Raw genomic sequence first — 18,256 nt, 5'->3', positions numbered from 1 at the left:
TCACAGAACAATTTTTAGGCAAAACTCTAATGATACGATGTGCTCCTTTGATAAAACAGAATCAACAAAATTACATACGTAAAGTCAATACCAGTTATTTTTTCTTTTTTTTCATGATATTCGTGTATATCGTAGCAATGAAATCTCGTATCGGCTTTAAAAGCTTTTTCGCGATCTATCGAATTGCGCGCATGCACATGAAAATAGCTTGTTGGCTTTCAAAAATAATAATAATAATACATTTTGTAGCAAAAATGTAAGGTATGTTCATTCGTACATAAACATAATTAACACTCCGAAATTAATATTCTGTATTCCACTTCAGTTATCTTGATAAAACGAATAATTCGATTGTCTTGACGAGCACCATACGCCGCGCATCGTGAAGTTGTTTCGCAGATACTGCTTATTGAACCGAAAGCGAATGTGCTTCCAGAAAATAAATTTTACAATATCATTTTTAAATGAAAAATTTCGAGTATTTATAACAAATAGTTTTAAAAATTTAATAACTGACATATTTCGATAGTCAAGATATAACATTTAATTTACAAAGGCCATTATTTTACAACACTATTAAAACCTTGAAACAAAAGTATTTCAAAAAAGTCTGAATGCCTGAATGATGCGTTTTATGTGTCTTCAGGTTGAACTTCTAATTTTATTACGGCACCGCCGCGTACCAGAGTCATCACTACCGATCCAGCTTTTTCTAAAATTTTATATATGTCCGTGGACGATTTTATAGGATTACCATTCACGTGAGTAATTATATCTCCTGGTTTTAGTCCACCCCTGCAAAAATATTTTCATCTGTAAATTATACACAACATTTTACATTCTTAAAAAATTGTTTCTGCTTACTGATAAGCTGGTGATCCAAACATAACTCTCCATATTAAAACTCCATTTCTTACAATTGGAGACACACCACCCTGTTGCTGCATGTCATTGAGGATGTCAGGGGTGAGAGTCAGCATGGTGATACCTAGGTATCTTCTTCTAGAGTTATCTGAATATCCACCAGTCATAGATGCACCTGTTAATAAATTTAAAATGCAAATTTATTTCAAGTACAAAATTAACGTGTGAACAAAAAATTTAATATTATACCTTTGCTTTTTCTTCTTTCCTCAGCCTTTTGTAAAAAATCTTTGGCATAATCTATAGGAATTGCAAATGATATTCCAGCAGTAACTTTCATTGCATTAATACCAATGGCTTCACCATCAAGATTTACCAGAGGTCCTCCTGAATTTCCAAACTGAAAGTATAGAAAACAATTAAACTATTGAATTTTAGGAAAAGGGTAAAAAATAGATTTTATTACTGTTATAGCAGCATCCGTCTGTATGTATTCCATGTGCTTATTATGTAAACCAAGTTCATCACTGTGCCTGTTAACGCTACTTACAACACCACTAGTTATTGTATTACTTAATGCTAATGGTGAACCTATTGCAACTACAAATTCTCCAGGCCTCAATTTTGTTGACTCGCCAAGCTTCATAACTGGACAATTATCCTGGAAGTATTATTTTTAACTTTTAGAACCATAATTTTTTTTAAATAACCCAAATATAATGAAGTTAATTACTTTGTTTATTCTAACAGTTGCTAGGTCACTGTGGAAATCAATGTCTTCGACAATTCCTGTATAAGTAGAGCCATCCTGAAGTCGTACCTGTTAAATCATTTATACATTTATTTAATTGTACAATAATGAGTAACTGTATTACTTATTTGATTAGTGATTAGGATATTTTGGATACAGGAACTTGTAAGGATGGAAAGCCAGGATAGGGACTTACATGTACCTTGACGATTGAGTTAGGTTTGTTTATAACAACATGTGCATTGGTCAAAATCAAACCATCTTTTTGAACGATGAAACCAGAGCCATTGCTTGCAGTGGCAGGTTTACCAGTAAAAAGATCTATCCTAATGAATTAAAAATTGTATGAATTACAATTTAACGGTTTTCTATGATGTTGTCATTTAAGAAATTACCTCTTATGATCTTTTATCTCGATGTAAACAACCGACGGTGCCGCGGTTTCGACGACATCCGCAATAAAATTAAATTTGTTCCTGAAACTTTTGACGTCCGTCGGAATGATGCTCGCGGCCGAGACACCGGGTAGAACGGCATTTTTGATCGCGCACCAAGCCGACGACCTTCTGTCATCGTCGTCGCTGCTCAGACCGTAAACAGCACAGCAGAGTCCCGAGAGGGCCGCGTAGGTTAGGAGGCGGCCCGAGGTTTTTTTTTCGTAATCACCACCACGACGATGCCGTTGCTGCTCGTGAGCGGAGAACTGCCTGATGCTGCACGGGGTGTCGGCACAGACGAGCACCGCCAATTGTTGATAACTATTGATCGACCGTTGAGTTTTCGACAGACGTCGAACGGATTTTATTAAAGTGGCTGCCATGGCGGCTTTGTTGTTTCAAGGCTAGGGCTAGCTCTCGACGCATGTGTGACTCGCGATTTCAACGTATTGCTCAAAGATTCAGGCTGGCGATACGTTAATAAATATAGATTGTTACGGATTATATTTAATACTTTTCTCGGTGGCAATGTACGTTCGCGGATTACACGTAAAAATATCATTGTCCGATCAATGATGATTTGTGTGCCGATTTTTCCTGTATTTTACGTTATCATTATTGTTATAGACCGGAGACTAGTTCATAATTTTCCGATTTGAGCTACGCAATTGTTTTTGTTATTATCAATTACATAAGATGAAATGGTAACGCGAATAAATCCGTAGATAAATTTAAGGAAAAATTTAAATCAAGTTGAGATTTAACGTAAACTAACATTTAAGTTTGGTAAAAGAAAATGCTTATCAATTCATACTATTATTAGCAATTTACGTATCAACGAATTCAGAAAACATTCAGTTGGCATAATTCTGATTATTTATGACAGTTATGAGTACATTGTTTCAAGCTCTCTTCATTTTCAACATAATATCATAACCAAGCCAGCGACGTACACTACTGGTAAATTATAAATATTCATTCAGTATTTTCACGTTCTGTTAATTTTATATAAATTGTAAGTTCGTGCTGTGTGTGATGTCGTGATGTCTTGTTTATAAAATGCTCGAAGCTAGTATCTGATTGATATTTACTTTCTGCTAGTACGATTCACATCATATACGTTATATACCTAAATATTTGGTATCTTTGAAAGAAGCCAATTGTTTTGGTTAGACGATTATAGCCAGTTTTGACTCAAATCATTTTCATTTACAAGAGTCCTTCGTTTGATTGACATTATACGTATGTTGGGATGACCTCGAAAGAGGCTGATGACTTGATGGCTTAATGAATGAAATGTTTAGGGCTAGAAATGTAAGAATAATCGTTCTCTCTTTCCAAGTTCTGTTGATTAGAAGTGCGTTATATTCGAGTCAGTGGCAACCTTGAGATTGTCGACTGCTATGGTAACGTGACGATTAAAGCGATGTACATATTAATTTATAAGTTGTTCTGTGTTTTGAAAGTTTGTTATACGTTTTAGAATTTTGGTGGCCTTGAAAAAGGCCGATTGTTTTTTTTTATAAGATGATCAAGGCATTGATGCTTAACCGCCGAAACCGTACAAGGTGCGGCCCTGTCTCTTGAGTGCGTAGACTACGTCCATGGCGGTGACGGTCTTGCGCTTGGCGTGCTCGGTGTAAGTGACAGCGTCACGGATAACGTTCTCGAGGAAGACCTTGAGTACACCACGAGTCTCCTCGTAGATCAGTCCGGAGATACGCTTGACTCCGCCACGACGAGCCAGACGGCGGATGGCAGGCTTGGTGATTCCCTGGATGTTATCACGCAGAACCTTCCTGTGGCGCTTGGCTCCTCCTTTTCCCAATCCTTTTCCTCCCTTTCCACGTCCAGTCATGATGAGAGATAACTTGGGGTTTACTGTTCGACGGAGAGCAGCGAACTGATGCCGAGTAAGGCAAAGTGTCAGTATTTATAGGCCGGCAAGCGGTGCGGTCCCCCCTTGGGTGCACGCGCGGCTCCCCTCTACGAAATTCGGGCCAATGAGCGCGTCGCTGCCTAGTCTCGCTACGCGACGAGGAAACGGTATATAATAAGCACTCTGCCGTCGTGACATCATTCGATTCGTATTGCTCTTACGCATCACACAAACGAATTTCTTCTCGCCATGGCCCGTACCAAGCAAACCGCTCGTAAGTCTACCGGAGGCAAGGCTCCACGCAAACAACTCGCGACCAAGGCCGCTCGCAAGAGTGCCCCAGCCACCGGAGGAGTCAAGAAGCCACATCGTTACAGGCCTGGAACTGTCGCCCTTCGTGAAATCAGACGCTACCAGAAGAGCACCGAGTTGTTGATCCGCAAGCTGCCATTCCAGCGTCTAGTACGTGAAATCGCCCAAGATTTCAAGACCGACCTTCGTTTCCAGAGCTCAGCTGTGATGGCCCTGCAAGAAGCCAGCGAGGCCTACCTCGTCGGACTCTTCGAAGACACGAACTTGTGCGCCATCCACGCCAAACGTGTCACCATCATGCCCAAGGACATCCAGCTGGCTCGTCGCATTCGTGGAGAACGCGCTTAAGTCCTAACATCTCATAACAACTCACCCAAAACAAATAGTCCTTTTCAGGACTACCAATATTTAAAACGAGGAATTAATTTTCACACACACGTAACAATCGATTGCATATATTTGAAAATATATCCATTACCTACCAAACCATTCTCACGCTGGAAGAAAGTAACTACAGGTCAACTTGAAAAATATTATTCTTACGTATTTTACGTTGCCATGTGAAATTACTTGTAATTGACCATGACACTAGATTTGATGTAAGAATTATATTCTCATACGCCAACATCTACATGAGTGTATCATTAGTATAAAAAACCTCTTGAAATCACGCAGAGAAATTGTAATGCAAAATCTCAATAATGACAATTAATTTTGACCTTGAACGTATACTCAATTCTACAGACAACCATTAATTAATTTTTCTACTAAGGACTCTTAATTATTAATGAAAATTTGAATAAAACTGAAAAGTTTACGTTCAAGTATGACTCAAATAGTGTTTTTCGTGTAGATGAAATCGTTACTACACTATGCGAGATTTTCAGGGGTTTCTATATGCTGACGTGATACCTTTTGTAACAATTAAAAGCCCCAAGCACCAATAATATTATTGATCTGGCCGGCGATGAATTGTTCATGATTATTGCATACGAAATCATTGCTAAATAATCATACATTCGGCTCGTACGGTACGTACGGCATTATTTCAGAATTACTTTGAAATGAACATTATGAAAGTTATGAAGTACAAGATTCAAATTTTAATATATCAAGGATGAAATTCGATTACAAATGTATATTTTCAGTCTAGTGCACTGAATCTTTTACTAAACTCTATTCTATTTAACGAGTTTATGATGTCTGACAGAAGCTCATAAAATTTTTATCTCATTCAGCCGAAATATTGAATTCCGGTAAATATAAATTATAAGCATTACAAAATTATAGTGACCTTGGCTTACAAACGACTGTGCTAAACTTAGCATAAATAAAATTTAGAAAAAAGTTTGATTAGAGATTTTCTCATTTATCTAATGAGACGATAAGAAGAGACTCGTTGTATTCTCAAGGTCTTGAGAATATTCATGACACCGTCACTTACACTAAACGTAAGACGGTCACAGCTACGAACGTAGTACATCCTCCGACAAGACCGCACCTTGTATTGTGCGGTGAAATGCCTAGCAGTAACATCTTGTAACCAAAGCCATCGGACTTTTTCAAGGACGCAACGAACTTAAAACGTAAATCCAGCAAATAGAACATGAAAATGATGAAATGAATATCAGCAAATTACTAGCACTAAGCATCGCTCGTTCGGTTTTTTAAAGAAAACAATGAATCGAATATATTATTAGAATTATTTCTGCTAATTTTTAATATTTTTTTAACTATGAGCTTCTTAATTGGAAAACTTTGAATTGACGAAAAAATTGATTAATTTTTTGACTCTTCGGAAACTAGAAAATAGTTGGGCTACTCGATAGTTTCGTTTTTTATTAATGATTTTCGCATCGATTATAATTCGAGTACACTTATAATGAGACTATAAAATGCCAAATGTCAGTTTTAACTAACTCGTTGATCGCTGATAGCATCAAATTTATAAACCCTAAAATTACAAGCCACAGGTACAAATAATGTCTATATGTTATGCAGTTTATGCATTGAGTGTTGATATGCTTAATCTGCGAAATGAAAATGAGTTCGCTATCGATAAACTGAGGATAAAACATATCTAAAACTTGTCGCGCCTTTGTTCGGGTTCATTCAGAGATTTTCGTCGCGAGATAAATAAACTGTAATTACTCTTATATCAGGACTCGACGTAAAATGACTCGTTCACATCATCAAGGACTAGTCGACACGTCGACACAAAATTTACCGTCACCGCACAGTTGTGTTGACGTCGCGTCACGATATATGTATGGTATCCCGCAATTTACTACAGACTGTGCTTCACAGATACTTCCCCACAGCTCGAAAATATTTCGTCTTTCGTTGCGTATGACGTGAAATACGAAATTTTTCGAAGTGACCAGTAATACACAACAGACTACGCTTCTCTGATACTTCCATACAGCTAGAAGACATGACGTTCAAGTTGCTTACGATGTATAATACGTACTCAAGTTGCTGTAATTCTTACGATTGGACTCGTAAGACAGATATACATAATTGTGTGAATTTTAATTAAATATTTTAGTCAAATTGAATAGATTTTCCTATGTTTGAATGTTTTGTTGGCCCTGAGAAGGGCCGGTTGTTTTTAAGAGGTGTCAAGCGTTTGGTAGAGAAATTTAAGCCTTCTTCTCGGTCTTCTTGGGCAGAAGTACGGCCTGGATGTTGGGCAATACACCACCTTGGGCAATGGTAACTCCGGAGAGGAGTTTGTTCAATTCTTCGTCATTACGAATGGCCAATTGGAGATGTCTGGGGATGATTCTCGTCTTCTTGTTGTCGCGAGCAGCGTTGCCAGCCAACTCGAGGACCTCAGCGGCCAAGTATTCCATGACAGCGGCCAAGTAGACTGGAGCTCCGGCACCGACTCGCTCGGCGTAGTTGCCTTTGCGCAGCAGACGATGGATCCTGCCGACTGGGAATTGAAGTCCGGCACGAGTCGAGCGGGTCTTTGACTTGCCCTTGGCCTTTCCAGCACCACCTTTTCCACGTCCAGACATCTTCGAGATAGATTGGGTAAACTTCGTACGTGTGACTTCGAGAAGGCACGAATGCGATTTGAGTAAAGAGGGGCCGTGTCGCGTCTTTTATACTCGGCAGCGGATGGCGCGCGAACCGAACGAAGGGGGGAGCCGCCGAGTTGCGGTAGAGGGGTGCGCGTCGCAGCGTCGCGCGCCGCACAGTTTCTCATATAAAAGCAGCGGTCAAACTTCGCCTCGGCACATTCTTGCGTTTTCACCGAATCCGTACAGAGACTCTACCGCAATGGCTCCCAAGACCAGTGGCAAAGCTGTGAAGAAATCTGGCAAGGCCCAGAAGAACATCTCCAAGAGCGACAAGAAAGGCAAGAAGAAGAGGAGGAAGGAGAGCTACGCCATCTACATCTACAAGGTCTTGAAGCAGGTTCACCCAGACACCGGAGTATCCTCCAAGGCCATGAGCATCATGAACAGCTTTGTCAACGACATCTTCGAGCGCATCGCCGCCGAAGCCTCCCGTCTGGCTCACTACAACAAGAGGTCGACCATCACCTCCCGGGAGATCCAAACCGCTGTCAGGCTCCTCTTGCCCGGTGAGCTGGCCAAGCACGCTGTCTCTGAAGGTACCAAGGCTGTGACCAAGTACACCAGCTCGAAGTAAATTGCCTTGCCTTTTTGAAACCACCTCTTCGCAAAAACAATCGGCCTTTTTCAAGGCCACCAATTATTTTTACAAAGGAAAAACTAATCGTTAAACAAAACAAATATCTCCTACAACCATCCTAAAAAATTCAGACCTACTCAAATATCGTCTGCAATAATATTTAATTAGGATAGACTATAACAATTCGAATATTACCCGACAATTAAAATCAATAGTTAATTGAGAGTTTAAAAGAATATTAATGATTATCATCAAATTATAAATGACGTGTTCAATAAGTTTTATGAAGTATACAATATGAAAAAATATTTTTCTTCAATTATCCGGTTTTACAAGCATAACGAAGGTTGCCGTGCAATTGCTCAGACGGTACCCGTATTAGCGAGTCTATGACAACATTGCTTGCGAGAGAAGCGTCTTTCGAGTTTCGAGTGAGTCTCAATTTATGATGGTAAACAAAAACATCTCTAGCAACCGAGGCAAAGGGGAAATTTATACACACGTTCGTACGTACGTAGCATTCACACGTCATCGTTTTATACGTGAAATTTTCGTCAATAATACAGCTCTCTCGATAGAAAATTGATCGATGAAAGAATTTCCACGCAATTATGTATTTTTTTGCTATAAAAACTCGTTTTAAGAATTGAGTAAAATCGATTGAACTTCGATAATATAATAAAATTATTTAATATGAAAATGATTACCAAAATGCCTACCTGTAAGATTACGTTATATTATGAAAACAAATCCATCTTCATTGGTATAAAGAAAATGGCCTTGAATAAATTTTGTTACTTTTCTACGAATTTCGTCTACATTACCGATCTGACTGAGCATTAGAAAATTGCAATTACTCTATTCCTTATTTTTGCAAGCGATGAAAAAAATTAAGTCGATGTCAAAGGTATGACTTTGACGATGTATATAAAATCATTATATTTATTTTACGTTATGTTTACGTAATGTTCATACATTAAGAAATCTCTCATGTAAAATCGTCAGACAAAACAGAAGTATTGTTAAATTTAATTCTGAAACGAATAAATAAAAGTTACTCAAAATTCAAACGTAAAATTAGATAGTTTTTATGTTATCCATCATGAAAATGCAGAAATGAAAATGAATAAACAGTGAACGCATTTTTCATTGAGTTTATTGTCGTGAATATTATCATTATTGTTAATATTGTTGATTTGGTTGACTTTTAATAATACATCTTGATTCTGTGAGTTGCTATTTGTACAGATTAGATTAAATTGAATCGATTGATATTTAATTTATGCTTGAACGTTCAGAGAATATGCTCATTTCTGCCGGAATTTTCTAAAAGAAACGCACCAAATTCAGCGCCTATTTTTCTATCATTGTTCTCGTCTACCAACTTGCAAGCTGGATCAATGAAACAGGATTCTGAAATTGCCGTCGAAATTGACATTTAAATCACATTTTCAAAGATGTAAGTTTATTACATTTCGTTGCGTACCTTGAGAGCAACAAATTCCATTGGCTGCGCATCTCCCGTTGTTGTTCTGGCACATGGCGAAGCCGGCGACGCAAGGCCTCGAGTAGAGGCTCTCCTTTCTACAGGACAGCGTCTCGGAGGTGCCGATGAGGCAGCCCATGCTGGGGCTGCAGCAGATGTGGGGCCCGAAGCAGTGGCCCTGCTCCTCGTGGCCGCACACCGGACACTGCGGAAATACGAGGGTAGTAATTTCGTAAGATCTAGTTGCTCGAAAGACTTACTTCTCTAGCTATATTTTCTAAAAAAAATGTAGGATCACCACGTTTTCCTCCTCGTGGACAGTTGGTTATTAAGCAACAATGAGACAGAGAGAAAAGCATCACAAATACGAAAACTATAACTTTCAACATTTTGAAGCTGAGATTTTTTTTAGTTTTTAAACTTTGCCGGGAAGGTTTTTTGCTCTTTGAAACAAGTTACACTGTGTGTTTTGCTCGAAGTACGAAAACCCTCTGGTCGAATTTTACGTCAGTTTTATGTATTTATACCCCTTATACACCCCATTATGAATTCACACGGCTCTTGAAGAATGAAGAATCTGGTCTCAATGGAGCACTCAAGATTATGGAAATGTATGTGTATTGAATTGCATGATATACACGCCAATTCACCTTTCTTTTCAGTATCCGCTTTATAATAAATCAAATTCATGTCACAAGTATGAATTTTATCGAGAAAAATATTTCCGAGTTGAATAACAATTAGGATTGGATTTATATAGTTTCTAAAAATAAGTTTTTCAATGACATCATCTAATGCAAAAATGAAGTAACTTTTTACAAGCACTTTTTTTGTTAAATTTAAATTTTCTATTGTTACCATACATTTCTTATCAATTTTTTGACAGTTTTGAAGTTTGATAAGGAATTAATTATGTTTCATTTTTTTACATTAATAACAATCAAAACATTTTCTTGATTTTATAAATATTTTATTTGTATAAAATTATATATTTTACAAATTTCTAATTAATTCTTTTGTTTTTTAATTAGTTTCCCTTTCTTGGCAGGTTTTTCAATTTTCCCTGCTTTTTTTTGCTTCAGTTTTTTTAGTGTCTTTTGTTCCTGAATTGTTTCAGATTTCTTACTGCTCTCAGCTTTGTTCAGTTTTTTTACCAGTTTTTCACCTTTCTCAACTTTATCTTGTTTTGGAATAAATTCAGATTTTTTATTGCTCACAGCTTTGTTCAGTTTTTTAACCAGTTTTCCACCGTTCTCAACTTTATCTTGTTTTGGAATAGATTCAGAATTATCATCGCTCACAGCTTTGTTAATGTTTTTGAATGATTTTTTACCATTCTCAACTTTTTCTTGTTTTGGTTTTTTTGATTTCTGTTGTTCCTGAATAGAATCACAATTTTCATCGCTCTCAGCTTCTACCTCGTCTTCTCTGACATTTTCTTCACTGTCCTCGACTTTTTTCTGTTTCTTGGCAGGTCTTTCACCATTCTCTCTTGCTTTCCTTTTAAGAAGACGTTTTTGTCTTTTTTCTTCTAATTCCTTTTCTTTAATCTCTTTTAATCTCTTTTGTTCATGAACTGATTCACATTCTTTTTCAGTGTGACCTGGAAGCAAAATTTTTATTATTTTCTTTTTCATTTATAAAAAATTAACATGATGGATTTCAAGACTTACCAAATTCATTACACTTATAGCAACATCCAACTTTTGGTTTGTTTGTACATTTATGATTTGAAAGTGCACAGCGATTGCATTTTTTACAATGCACCCAAGAAGGCTTCACACAGCGTTTGCAAGGGTTACAATGTCTGTATGTCCTTCCATCTTTTGAGGTACAAGCTTGACAAGTTCTACAATGCTTATTTTCTGCTGCAACCCATCTTTTACATTTCTTACAATATTTATATCCATCAGATTCAGGCAATTTCAGCAAGTTTTGAGGAATATTTGTAAAGATTCTAACTTGAGATCCTTGTTTTTTCTTTTCTTCATCTTTTGCAACAAACAAAGGATGATTATCGTACTCTACTTTGTAATCTGACATTTTTAAGTCACTCAAACCTCCTTCAACGTCTTGAGGATTTGATTTTTGTTTCATAATGCCTTCCATATAATATGGCAGTATAAAAAAGACTTTTATTTCATCTTCTTCATTGACAATATTATTTAATTTTTTATGCAAATCTCTAATAGTTTTCATAGTTTGTGACATTGGTTCAAGCCTTCCGCCAAATGGTGGATCACAGACAATAAAAGTATTTTTACCTTTATTTTGTGTAAGAAATTGTTCTAATACTGTTTCTGAATTTTCTTGAAAGAAATGATGGTTAAACAAGTTGTACCAACAGTAGCTCAATGGACCAAAAAAGTTGTGCTATAAATTAGAAAAATACACACAATAAATAAGTTATATATTTTCCATAAATATAAAAAATTCTGAGACTTACGAATCTTCCATCGAAATCCAACAAGAGACTGGACATTTTATCACTACAATTTTCTGTTATATGCTCGTGTATCCGAGGTGTGCCAATGCATAACACATTTTCAGCATTCAAATCAGTTAACATATTCATGATGTCATTAACAGATTTTTTAGAAAATAAGTACTGAGCTTCTTTTTTGGCATTTTCCAAAGGCTTCAAAATTTCAGTTGGATGGGTCATTTGATAATCTGTAAGATTTTCTACCACGTCATGATCAGCATGTTTTCTTGTAGTTGACGGAGAATACAACTGATTACAATCGTGACAATAAGCTCTGTTGCTTGGCTTATCAGCAATTAATTGATTGTATATAACAAAAAGTTTTTGATGATAGTAAGTAACAGGTTTTTCTACTATTTTATTTTTTGACATGTGTTTTGGTTTTTTTGATAGATCCTCATCTAACGGCTGGTAAAAAGAACAAATTTTTCTGTCTCTACAAGCTGAGCAAGCATAAAATTTTTTCACTCCTCCATCAATTTCTCTACCAAAAAGTAATGCTGGTCCTGTTAAAAAAATGTTTCATTAGCACTTATATAAACAAAGCCTTATAATAAAGTAAATAGATACATTTATAAATATATTGAAACAATGATTTTTACATACCATGAATACAAGATGGATGTTTTTTTAAATCACTCCAGTAACAATTCAAAACACCTGGCGGTTTATAATCCTTCATTTTTAATGAATTTTAGTTATATTTAACAAATAAAACAAATCAATTTTTAATTCACAAGTGTATGTGAGACACCGGCTACGAATAACGAACTATGCGAGCACGTGCGTGTATAACACTCTATTCACGTATCACACCCACGCTGCACACATACACGTGCGGCATGGCAAAGCAGACGAAGTTAAGGCTTGTGCTACATTGAGTAGTTGCGCATCGCACTGCCAGTTTGAGTATCGCGTTTTTCAAGTAAGCACTGCTGAACTGCTCATTATTGAAATCGGATCATTAAAATACCTCATTATTCTTAACAATATTGTAAGAAAATTGGAACTTATATAATTATAGATTTTCAGTGAAAAATATTAATCATATGTGCCGAGCTTCTGATTATTACTGACTTTTTTTTTATAGTTCGATTTTCGAAAAACGACTCGACATTATTGTTTTTCTGCATAATACAGTAAAAAATTTAAACTGTTCAATCAATTATTTTTTATAGAAAACTGTATAGTAATTTTCTTAATTATTTTGACATGACGTAATTTTGCCGCGAGAGATACGCAGCAGAAGACCGAACGAAAATAATGCACGGGAGCTTGGGAAGAAAATACGATGCTGTTCCGTGCACTCACCTCCTCCCTGCACTGACATATATAGTGCAGGTGAGCTGTTCTTATCATATGTATGTACCTCTTTGGTTGCTGCTGCCGTTGCTGCGTGCCATTGACTTGCAGCAACTGATAATAGACTTGTTTTGTAATACTCTTTTTATTTTAGTCAAGTTACAATGAGTGCAATAACGAATCTGTTGAAAGCTGTCAAAGTTGATCAATCAATAGTCTTGTCAATGCAATTACATTCTAAGCATGAAAATAAATTCGCGAGATAAATCTTCGAGTATAAATAGGCTTAAAGTATAAAATACCATTTTTACGCAATTAAAAGTATGACTTTAATTAAATAAAATTAAATTTGAGTGCATAATCAGACTGTTTTCTGTCGTACAGTATTGTTGCTTCAATACAAAATGACGCGTCTAAAAGGACGAACTTCCATGACCATCATCTTGATGTTTCTGCTTGCATTATTGATAGTTGTTTATCATTTACTAAGCAATGAAATTGATGACACATCTCTCAAAACTCACTCGTATGCAAGATTTGAGGAAAGTTACACTGGTGATCCTCGCTCATTAAAAATGATGAGTGGTTTGAAGTCTGGAAGACGACAAGAAGATTACAATGGTGATGTTGATAAAGGTTCATACGAAAGAGATTCACTCTTCAAAGGGCATAAAATTGTTCATTTAGATTTAAAAGGAGCTCCACCTGTGATTAACTATTATAAATACCTCTTGCCAACGATAAAAAAGTTGGGGGCAACTGCAATACTTTTAGAATATGAGGATATGTTTCCTTTCCATGGAGATTTAGATGGTATAAGTGCAAAAAATTCATATTCGAAAAATGAAATCAAGCAAATCCAAGAAATTGCCAAAGAAAATAATTTAATGATCATTCCTTTGATACAAACCTTTGGTCACTTAGAGTTTGTTTTGAAATTAAAGAAATACATAGAATACAGAGAGGTGTCACGCTATCCGCAAGTTATATGCCCTACTTTCAACAAGACTGTAAGTCTTCTGCATAATATGATAGATCAAGTTATTGGATTGCATCCAGGTCTTAAATATTTGCATATTGGAGCTGATGAAGTTTATCAGATAGGTGAATGTAATAGATGTTTGCAAACAATGTCCAAGTTTCAATGGTCAAAGAGGCAATTGTTTCTGAAGCATGTGCACGATGTGGCTTCTTACATTAAAGATAAATATCCTCACATTACTATTCTTATGTGGGATGATGAGTTCAGAGATATAGATCCTCAAGAAATCATTAATAGTGGTTTAAACAGATTAGTTGAACCAGTTATTTGGAAATATACTACTGACCCTGGTTCAGCTTTGTCTGATCAATTGTGGGAAAACTATTCCAAAGTCTGGAGATCAGTATGGGTAGCAACAGCTTTTAAAGGAGCAACATCCCCTGACAGATACTACACAGATATACTTTACCACATGGAAAATCATCAAAGATGGCTGGAAATAATTGTGCGTCAGTCAAAAATAATCAATTTTCGAGGAGTGATTTTAACTGGTTGGCAGAGATATGACCATTTTAGTGTTTTATGTGAACTTTTACCATCAGCGTTACCATCATTAGCAATAAACTTGATGATTCTGCAAACTTCAGATTATAATATTTTACCCATTGAAGTACCTAGAAAAGTAATGGAAATTTTGAATTGTAATGGTATAATTACATTGAGTCTTCCAGAACCACAATATGGATGGACAAAATGCAACTACTTTGGATCTTCCATTTACTCTGCTACCCTTCGTTTACACTCTTTAACTCAAGAAATTACAAGAATGGAACAAGACAGCACTTACAGAGGATGGCTCAAACCATACAACATAAAGTACAGGTTTTCCAATCCGAGCCACGTTGAAAGAGCAGTTTCTGAATTGGACAGGTATAAAATGGAAATTGTTTACATTGAAAAGGAAATGAAAAGTGCTACTGAAGGAATATTCAACAACTACACAGTTCAAGAATGGTTGGAAACCTACTTATATCCTTTAAATGATAAAATCATTGAGTTGTGGAATGCTAAAGAAAAAATATTAGAAAGAGATTCATGGCCTCGAAGGCCATTGTCTGAACCGCCAAAAGATTAATTAATGAGATTTTTTTTATAAAACTTGACCGAAAAAGATTGTGTTCATGAAACATAAAAGTATTTATATTGGCTATTATTAGGTTGTTTTTTGTTTTGTAGAAATAACTCTATAATTCTATCTAGTTATAAAAAATACTCAAAATATTGTACAGAATGTGTCTGCCTGTATGTCGATAAAACGAAAAATTAATTATTATAAAAAGAAATTTGATTTTCATGTAAAATAAACTCATCATTCATTGCTTATTAAGTGAGCAGTAATCGTACTTTGATGGTAAACAAAGGTAGTATCTTTCATTGTTGTATTCTAAACACAAGAATCATGTAAAATGAAAATTAGCGTAGCTTTGTGACGATAAAATATTCCGAATTAAATAATAAAATTAAAATAAAAAATTTTTGGAAAGAAATTTGCAAAATTTCAAGCATTTTAATAGACATATAATTGATTTTATTTAATCATACATGAGATTATTTGTATGCTTTGTTAATATATATTTTTAAAGAGTAAATACACTCATAATAGTAAATTTTATCAAACTGTACAAATTAATTTACTCTCTTTTATCCTATATCTTATTATCAAACTGGCCCCGCAGTAGATTTGGTTGATAATTCTGTTTTACATAGCTATGTAGATAAAATCGATGCCGCGTGAAAACTAATTGTAGCAAAAAAATGAATAATGTATCAATCGATACCGACCTATTTCACGGTTGTACAAAAATATTCGATCACTCGATAGTTCCAGTTTACACGTTTTTTTTATGTTACCGAATTTTAAAAGACTCGAGATTTAAATAATTAAAGAATATATTATTATTATTATTATTTTTTTTTTTCAACAGCTCTGTTTTCGGCGATCGTTACCATAAATATAAATTTGAATTCATCTTTTTTTTACTTTAATAAATATACTTAATTCGCTGCGACGATCGAGAAGGCCACCACACACGTCTCTGCGCAGCTATTGCAACGAGCAGGATATCGATTTGGGTATTGGAAGATTTTTCGGCTTGAAGTGATGGATCGTGATGTGCTTCTTGTTGGGCCGCCTGTTGACGACCTTGCGGTTCTTCGGCACGGGCATGTCCACGGTCTCGCCGATCTCCGCCGTGACGATCGGCTTGTGGTAGTCCTGATCGATCTTGGTCAGTCTGATGCCGAGTATCTTAGCGGCGAGGGTCACGATGCACAACGAGACCTGCGATCAACGATATCACGCGGGAGTTTTTATTTTCGATTCGATATACAAAATTGATTGTATTCGTCGTATACCGATTCACCCGTTCGCGCCGACATGTCCTGATAATGAAAGCCGTGCTCGGCGGCGAATCGGTGCGATCTCTCTCGCTTGACCGTGCGCTGATGCTCCATGTCGCACTTGTTGCCGATCATGGCCATCATCGGCAGCTCCTGCAGGTCCTCGCTCAGGTCCCGGATCTCGGCGATCCATTCCTCGAGTATGTCGAAGCTCGCGCTGTTCGTCACGTCGTATACCAGCAAGATCAACTGTAAAAATAAAGATAATATAGTATAAAAAATCAGTTCCACTCGGTGCTTATTGACATCATATTATAAACTCACGTGAGCCTCGTAGATGTACTTGTCGAGCATGTTGCCGCGCAGCGAGAGTCCGCTGACGTCCCAGAGCTGGATATTGACATTCTTGTGGTGGCCCAGCGTGACGTTCTTGTAAAAGAAATCGATGCCCGCCGTGGGCGAGTACTGCCGCGAGAAGTTATTGTGACAGAACCTCGTGGCGATGCTGGTCTGTGTACGTACGTGTGCGTGTGGGGCACATAATGTATAATTTTTCACCAGAGTCGTATAGACTTTATCGATTGCGCGCGCGAATAATATACGTATGTAGAGTAGCGTACCAGTGTATTACAGGGTATAATAATATCGCCAGCTATACGATGTTTTTTTATATACCTCATGTATACACTGCGATCGAAAAATGCGGTAAGAAATGTGCGTCAATTGTGTATAATACTCACTTTGCCAGCCGCCGAATCGCCAACGAGGACGATTTTTAATCTCTTCTCGGCCGCGTACTCTTCGGTTTCTTCTTCCATATACGCGTCCGATGAGCGATGACGTTATTAGAGAGCATCGGTCACGCCGATATTGTAATCATAACGTTGCGAAAAACAATAAAGCGTCCTACGCTTCCGTCTTGATCGTCGAAGAATAAGAAAAGTAAATAAATGTATACCGAATGCACCAAACGTTATTACGATGCAATGTACAATCGGTCTCGATGCATCACTCTTTTGTTGTGTTTTGCTGGTGTCGCAGCGATACGCCCGCGCGCCGCGCACTCGCCCCGGTGGTGACGCTTTTTTTTTTATATATTACCGGCCGACACTGCTTTAGTTTTTTTTTTTTTTGTTTTGCCCGAGATATATACGTAGGTGTACCTATGCACAACAGGCGTGCTCGATGCCGACTGATACGCTGCTGATGTTGCTGCGGGCTTTGCGCTGCCTATGGCGATAATCGACCGCTGCGGCGCGTTCATATACCTACATATATACGGAGTCTAGCCCTTTAATAGTGTGGGTGGGTGAAAAGCTCCGAGGCATACACGTGTGGTGGTGCACGAATAGCATCCGTACGTACACTTGCGCGCCGAGGCAAAAACATTATCGCGGTGCCTCGTGCTAGCTGTGCAGCGCCCCGGGGTCTATATACGTACATATGTAAGGTGAATATACGGATTAAGCGTTAGTGTACATTGAGTACACACATGGCGGGCTGCCTGAATAAATTATCGAATCAATCGATAACGTTATAAGAAAGCCTCGCGGCTCGTGAGGACACCTATATATAATGTACGTACGTTTTATAACTCAACCCCCCCAGTGTGTTCGCGTTGACCGCCTCGATACTGTGTATTATAAAATCGGCCACGCGCGGATATCCCCCCGCGCATATCTCAATGCAGAT

The 18,256-nt window shown here is 37.1% G+C and overlaps 9 protein-coding genes across 10 annotated transcripts; 3 read left to right on the top strand and 6 right to left on the bottom strand.

Annotated features, from left to right (window-relative positions):
• Positions 1-526: 526 nt before the first annotated feature.
• LOC106651887 (serine protease HTRA2, mitochondrial) lies at positions 527-2,867 on the bottom strand. 2 transcript variants are annotated; one of them, XM_023459626.1, is made up of 7 exons: positions 2,011-2,867; positions 1,812-1,941; positions 1,598-1,684; positions 1,331-1,525; positions 1,114-1,264; positions 865-1,039; positions 527-795 (listed from the first exon to the last, which is right to left on the bottom strand). In XM_023459626.1, the coding sequence occupies exons 1-7, from the start codon at positions 2,433-2,435 to the stop codon at positions 633-635; spliced, it is 1,326 nt and encodes a 441-aa protein (XP_023315394.1). In that variant the 5' UTR covers positions 2,436-2,867; the 3' UTR covers positions 527-632. The 2 variants fall into 2 exon arrangements, with proteins under 2 accessions (XP_023315394.1, XP_014226065.1); XM_014370579.2 differs by having other exon boundaries at positions 1,818-1,941; positions 2,011-2,865.
• A 676-nt stretch (positions 2,868-3,543) lies between these two features.
• LOC106651890 (histone H4) lies at positions 3,544-3,945 on the bottom strand. The gene has a single exon (XM_014370582.2). It carries the CDS (start codon positions 3,908-3,910, stop codon positions 3,599-3,601), a length of 312 nt encoding a protein of 103 aa, XP_014226068.1. The 5' UTR covers positions 3,911-3,945; the 3' UTR covers positions 3,544-3,598.
• Positions 3,946-4,146: 201 nt separating this feature from the next.
• On the top strand, positions 4,147-4,644 carry LOC106651888 (histone H3). The gene has a single exon (XM_014370580.2). It carries the CDS (start codon positions 4,181-4,183, stop codon positions 4,589-4,591), a length of 411 nt encoding a protein of 136 aa, XP_014226066.1. The 5' UTR covers positions 4,147-4,180; the 3' UTR covers positions 4,592-4,644.
• A 2,207-nt stretch (positions 4,645-6,851) lies between these two features.
• On the bottom strand, positions 6,852-7,331 carry LOC106651889 (histone H2A). Its single transcript, XM_014370581.2, has one exon. The coding sequence runs from the start codon at positions 7,264-7,266 to the stop codon at positions 6,886-6,888; it is 381 nt and encodes a 126-aa protein (XP_014226067.1). The 5' UTR covers positions 7,267-7,331; the 3' UTR covers positions 6,852-6,885.
• A 173-nt stretch (positions 7,332-7,504) lies between these two features.
• On the top strand, positions 7,505-7,961 carry LOC106651847 (histone H2B). Its single transcript, XM_014370532.2, has one exon. It carries the CDS (start codon positions 7,532-7,534, stop codon positions 7,904-7,906), a length of 375 nt encoding a protein of 124 aa, XP_014226018.1. The 5' UTR covers positions 7,505-7,531; the 3' UTR covers positions 7,907-7,961.
• A 1,113-nt stretch (positions 7,962-9,074) lies between these two features.
• On the bottom strand, positions 9,075-9,930 carry LOC106651885 (neurophysin 1-like). The gene is made up of 3 exons (XM_014370576.2): positions 9,656-9,930; positions 9,396-9,600; positions 9,075-9,322 (listed from the first exon to the last, which is right to left on the bottom strand). The coding sequence occupies exons 1-3, from the start codon at positions 9,782-9,784 to the stop codon at positions 9,204-9,206; spliced, it is 453 nt and encodes a 150-aa protein (XP_014226062.1). The 5' UTR covers positions 9,785-9,930; the 3' UTR covers positions 9,075-9,203.
• Positions 9,931-10,432: 502 nt separating this feature from the next.
• Positions 10,433-12,808, bottom strand: LOC106651782 (zinc finger CCHC domain-containing protein 4; the record flags this gene model as incomplete). The annotated part of the gene is made up of 4 exons (XM_023459594.1): positions 12,487-12,808; positions 11,842-12,386; positions 11,069-11,768; positions 10,433-10,998 (listed from the first exon to the last, which is right to left on the bottom strand). Coding segments are annotated over exons 1-4 (1,887 nt in total), but the record flags the coding sequence as incomplete, so codon positions are not given.
• A 449-nt stretch (positions 12,809-13,257) lies between these two features.
• Positions 13,258-15,664, top strand: LOC106651864 (hexosaminidase D-like). Its single transcript, XM_014370552.2, has one exon. It carries the CDS (start codon positions 13,587-13,589, stop codon positions 15,297-15,299), a length of 1,713 nt encoding a protein of 570 aa, XP_014226038.1. The 5' UTR covers positions 13,258-13,586; the 3' UTR covers positions 15,300-15,664.
• Positions 15,665-15,789: 125 nt separating this feature from the next.
• LOC106651872 (ras-related protein Rab-28-like) lies at positions 15,790-17,773 on the bottom strand. The gene is made up of 4 exons (XM_014370562.2): positions 17,305-17,773; positions 16,889-17,074; positions 16,580-16,813; positions 15,790-16,505 (listed from the first exon to the last, which is right to left on the bottom strand). Exons 1-4 carry the CDS (start codon positions 17,380-17,382, stop codon positions 16,269-16,271), a joined length of 735 nt encoding a protein of 244 aa, XP_014226048.1. The 5' UTR covers positions 17,383-17,773; the 3' UTR covers positions 15,790-16,268.
• Between the last annotated feature and the right edge of the window lie 483 nt (positions 17,774-18,256).

This window comes from Trichogramma pretiosum, unplaced genomic scaffold, assembly GCF_000599845.2.
Source record: "Trichogramma pretiosum strain Unisexual culture from Peru unplaced genomic scaffold, Tpre_2.0 scaffold124, whole genome shotgun sequence".
NCBI classification, from domain to species: Eukaryota; Metazoa; Arthropoda; class Insecta; order Hymenoptera; family Trichogrammatidae; genus Trichogramma; species Trichogramma pretiosum.
This window is presented reverse-complemented; position numbering and strand designations above follow the sequence as displayed.

Bases quoted from the DNA above. Each gene is read 5' to 3' on its own strand.
- LOC106651887 (XM_023459626.1), bottom strand. From the start codon at position 2,435: ATGGCAGCCACTTTAATAAAATCCGTTCGACGTCTGTCGAAAACTCAA. The intron at 1,526-1,597 runs GTAATTAACTTC...TAATACTTCCAG, and splicing joins CAACTGTTAGAATAAACAAA to GATAATTGTCCAGTTATGAA. The intron at 1,040-1,113 runs GTATAATATTAA...ATTTATTAACAG, and splicing joins GGAAAGAAGAAAAAGCAAAG to GTGCATCTATGACTGGTGGA.
- LOC106651890 (XM_014370582.2), bottom strand. From the start codon at position 3,910: ATGACTGGACGTGGAAAGGGAGGAAAAGGATTGGGAAAAGGAGGAGCC.
- LOC106651888 (XM_014370580.2), top strand. From the start codon at position 4,181: ATGGCCCGTACCAAGCAAACCGCTCGTAAGTCTACCGGAGGCAAGGCT.
- LOC106651889 (XM_014370581.2), bottom strand. From the start codon at position 7,266: ATGTCTGGACGTGGAAAAGGTGGTGCTGGAAAGGCCAAGGGCAAGTCA.
- LOC106651847 (XM_014370532.2), top strand. From the start codon at position 7,532: ATGGCTCCCAAGACCAGTGGCAAAGCTGTGAAGAAATCTGGCAAGGCC.
- LOC106651885 (XM_014370576.2), bottom strand. From the start codon at position 9,784: ATGTTGAAAGTTATAGTTTTCGTATTTGTGATGCTTTTCTCTCTGTCT. The intron at 9,601-9,655 runs GTAAGTCTTTCG...GTATTTCCGCAG, and splicing joins TAGAAAATATAGCTAGAGAA to TGTCCGGTGTGCGGCCACGA. The intron at 9,323-9,395 runs GTACGCAACGAA...CGGCAATTTCAG, and splicing joins TGGAATTTGTTGCTCTCAAG to AATCCTGTTTCATTGATCCA.
- LOC106651864 (XM_014370552.2), top strand. From the start codon at position 13,587: ATGACGCGTCTAAAAGGACGAACTTCCATGACCATCATCTTGATGTTT.
- LOC106651872 (XM_014370562.2), bottom strand. From the start codon at position 17,382: ATGGAAGAAGAAACCGAAGAGTACGCGGCCGAGAAGAGATTAAAAATC. The intron at 17,075-17,304 runs GTGAGTATTATA...GTACGTACACAG, and splicing joins GCGATTCGGCGGCTGGCAAA to ACCAGCATCGCCACGAGGTT. The intron at 16,506-16,579 runs GTATACGACGAA...CGTTGATCGCAG, and splicing joins CGGCGCGAACGGGTGAATCG to GTCTCGTTGTGCATCGTGAC.